This window comes from Macadamia integrifolia, unplaced genomic scaffold (genome assembly GCF_013358625.1).
Source record: "Macadamia integrifolia cultivar HAES 741 unplaced genomic scaffold, SCU_Mint_v3 scaffold2294, whole genome shotgun sequence".
In the NCBI taxonomy this organism is placed as follows: Eukaryota; Viridiplantae; Streptophyta; class Magnoliopsida; order Proteales; family Proteaceae; genus Macadamia; species Macadamia integrifolia.
Window position 1 is genome coordinate 9,529 of NW_024868619.1, and position 3,714 is coordinate 13,242.

Below are 3,714 nucleotides of genomic sequence, written 5' to 3' on the forward strand. Positions count from 1 at the left end.
TACCAGCTTGATGATTTTCAATTCTTATTTCATAGGTTCTAGCAATCTCACCTTCATGACCGAAGTTGGTTTAAGATATAAAACTAAAGGGCCTTGAGCTTTGTGGAATCCAGAAAAGGTTCAGTAACAAAGGTTCTTGAACAAAATGGTACAAATCAACGACACCCAGAAACCAGATTGTGCAAATCTTAACATTTAGAAAGATAATAGAATGCTAAAAAAGAGTTAAGTAATCCACAGTATCTCACATTGATCTGGGGTTGCTGCAAATTAGGGGAGCTTCTTGCAAGACTCACCCACCGAGATTCACTGAGATATGAAAAGTCTGTAAAGTTCAATGTAGTAAGAAGTCTCGCTGGCAGCTGGCTGGTTGCCAAAACTGGAAGGACAACAAATGGATTACTTGTAGACAAGGTTCTAAAATGAACAGATACAGCAAATAAGTAGCAAGAAGATTGATCGATTTGTTTTGCCCTTATAAAACAAACCTCTAACTTCTAGCTTCTCAATAACACAGAGCCAGCCATGAACACAGATCATTGGATTGCATGCTTACTTCCATGCCTGTGGCATTCACCATGATGGCACATGAGATTTTGGTAGTGGGCAAAAGGGATTGTTCACAATTGAATTTCGAAATTCTTAGGCATTTGAGATTTGATGTGCAGAAGAGTAAAAGCATCGATCATATAGATCCTTAGAATCAAAACCTTGACAAGCAGAGTAAGCTCTGATCTGATTTATCAATAAAACAAGAAAGAATCAGAAATTAAAAAAAAAAAAACCAAAATCCCTAATTAACCAAAACCAATAGATTAGAAAATAATTCCATAACAAATCAATAAATAAACGAAGAAATAAAGAAAGAACCAAAATCAAGTAAGCAATGGACCTGAGAAGAGATGACAGAATTGTACTATTTCTCTCTCCCTCTGATCATCAAATGGTAGACAGTGGATTCTATGTTGAGAATTCCAACGGAGGAGTTGAAGAGGCCGGGTACTCTCGATTATCTGAAAAGGGTGAAAAGAAGAAGAAGAAGAAGTGAATTTGAATATAGAATAGAATGAGATAGAAGCATGAACTCCGCTACATCAGAATTACTAAAAGAATTAAGTTACTGTTCTTACCTTTCATCAAGTATATGATCTATTGTGTCTTGTCCACTTCTTTTTCCTCCATCTCTTGTTAGTCTGGAAGTTACCACTTGTTCGATCTTCTCCCCATCAATAAAGATTTTTGGGATGTGGGATATCTTGCTCCAATTCTCACATATCTCCTTTAGGAAGCATAGTTTCAAGTTACGACATCTCATGATCTTCAACTCTTGGAGTGCAGTGAGATGCTGCAACTCCCTCTCAGGAATTGACTTGATCTTAGAACAGGTTCGAATATCCAGAATCTGAAGTGATGTGAGTTGCCCTAAGCCTTCAGGTAACGATGAGTAAGGTGATTTTCTCACACACAGTAACTTGAGCTTTGGAAGAAACATGTGGTTGTTTGATACAAATGTTTTTGAAAATGAACCTGCATTCTCTTTTAAAACCAACTCTTCAACGTCCAGAGAAGCAAGATGAGAGGATGGAGATGGCTTCCAAGTCAACTTCGGACACTCCCATATGAACAACTTCCTCAGGGATGTAGCTTGGGTAAGGTGCGGTGGAAAGGACTTTAACTTGGGCAATTCAATAAGTAGAAGATACTGGAGACACGGCATAAAGATAAACTTTTTCCCATATTGAACTCCCATATCCCACTCTTTCAAATTCCACATTGCATCCAACTGAAATACTTTCAACTTTGGGAATATAATGTCAACCTTATTGTCACTTCCTATAGCACTGTCTTTTTTTGGTAGACTTTCTGTAGCGTTGTCAATGGCAAAAAACTCAACTCCTATGGATTTCACTTTACCCATTTTAGCAAGTACGAGGGTTTCAAGGAATGGTAGTTTCTTTAGAATTGGAGGCAATTGCTTACAGTTACTACACCCAGAAAGTTCCAAGAAAATAAGATTGGAAAAGAACATGACGTTTGCATTACTACCCATCCAATTGGGGTACTCGGCCCCAGGGTAGTCCCTAATTTTTAGTTTCTCAAGGTTTGGGTGCGGTTGGAGACTTTCTAGCACATCCTTCATCCTCCTCGATAACATATCTCCTCCAAAAACTTCTTCTTCTTCTTCTTTAAGATCTTTTAATTCTCCAATCTTACATTCTCCTTGTTTTACCCCACCAACAATGAAGTCTGACAAACCACACATCCTGCTTAATCTCCCAAATCCTTCTGGTAAGCAGCTCAGTCTAAGAGTTTCTGTCAAATCAAGATTTAACAAATTGACCATTCGCCCAATCCCATCAGGTAGTTTGAAAAGATTCCTGCATGCGGACAGTTCCAGTACTTGCAAATTGTACATACTAGTCAGTGTTTCAGGTAGTTCTCTAACCCTTGCCCCGGCCAAGTTGAGGTATTTTAGATGTACCAATTTCTCTATCTCATTTGGTAGCTCTTCAAGGTAAGTACCCCCCAAATCTAGTGTCCTCAAACATGTTAAGTGACAAAATAGCTCAGAAGAAACTAAAGGAATCTGTCCATTGATTTTAAGGGTGCGCAACTTCATTGCCTTGTGAATGAAAGAAGGAATCATATTTATCTTTTCTATTAATAGAAATAAATGGCGGACTTCAGTAAAGCTCAACTCCTGAGCATTAGTATCTTTAATCGTCAAAACGAAGCATTCCTTCTCTACAAGGGATTTTGCAAAATCGTGGACAAGATCATGCATTCCATAATATTCTATGATACCCTTCGAATAGTTAATGTTTTTTTGAAAAAATGAGCGTATGACCAAACTATTAAAGCACTCATCACCTACTTTAAACAAATCCCCACGGCCTGTTGCCAAGCTATCACCAAGAAAGCCTTGTGCGATCCATTCTCTGACTGTAGATAATTTTCCAAGGCAATAATCTCTCGGCATGATTGAACAATATGCAAAGCATTGTTTCAAATGAGAAGGCAAATCGTTATAGCTTAGTAACAGAGCCGGCAAGATTAGTCAATCAACATTTGATATAACCTTCCATACATCACTTTCCAATATATCTTGCCAATCTTGTTTTGACTTTTTCAAATGCAAAAGACTTCCCAAAGTCTTTGCCGAAAGAGGCAATCCCTTGCACTTGTTAGCAAGTTTCATGCCAATTTCTATCAATTGTTCAAACTCTTCCTCTTTCCTTCCAAGAAAGGCATAATGTCTCAACACTGCCCAACAACCTTCATCAGACAATTCTCCTAATTTATGTATATATGTGGTACCCATCATGGATGCAACATTCTCATTGCGAGTTGTTACAATAATTCTACTTCCTGGAGAACCACGTTTGAGAGAAAGCCACAATGGATACCACAAACTATGATCCTCATTCCACACATCATCCAACACTAGTAAGAAATGCTTTCCTTCAACAGAACTAGTCAGTTGACGATGCACAGATTGCCATGCAATATCATGATGACCACCTTGGGAGGCATTAATGTTCCCACCACCACCGCCGATTTCTTCAATAATACGCATGGCAACCTTCATTTTATCAAAAGGTTTAGACACATGTACCCACATTCTCTTGTTGAAATGATTTTTCACCCTATCATCATTGAAGACTGTTAGATCAAACACGAAGAAACACGAATAAAGAAAGATAATAGATCCGT

The 3,714-nt window shown here is 38.2% G+C and overlaps 1 protein-coding gene across 2 annotated transcripts; it reads right to left on the bottom strand.

Annotated features, from left to right (window-relative positions):
* Window positions 1–340: 340 nt before the first annotated feature.
* LOC122066205 (disease resistance protein RGA2-like) lies at window positions 341–1,764 on the bottom strand. Of its 2 annotated transcripts, XR_006136282.1 has the most exons (4): window positions 1,131–1,764; window positions 893–1,013; window positions 489–735; window positions 341–379 (listed from the first exon to the last, which is right to left on the bottom strand). XR_006136282.1 is itself a non-coding variant. In XM_042630029.1 (3 exons), exons 1-2 carry the CDS (start codon window positions 1,748–1,750, stop codon window positions 1,010–1,012), a joined length of 624 nt encoding a protein of 207 aa, XP_042485963.1. In that variant the 5' UTR covers window positions 1,751–1,764; the 3' UTR covers window positions 495–735; window positions 893–1,009. The 2 variants fall into 2 exon arrangements, 1 of the variants encoding a protein (XP_042485963.1); XM_042630029.1 differs by lacking the exon at window positions 341–379 and having other exon boundaries at window positions 495–735.
* Between the last annotated feature and the right edge of the window lie 1,950 nt (window positions 1,765–3,714).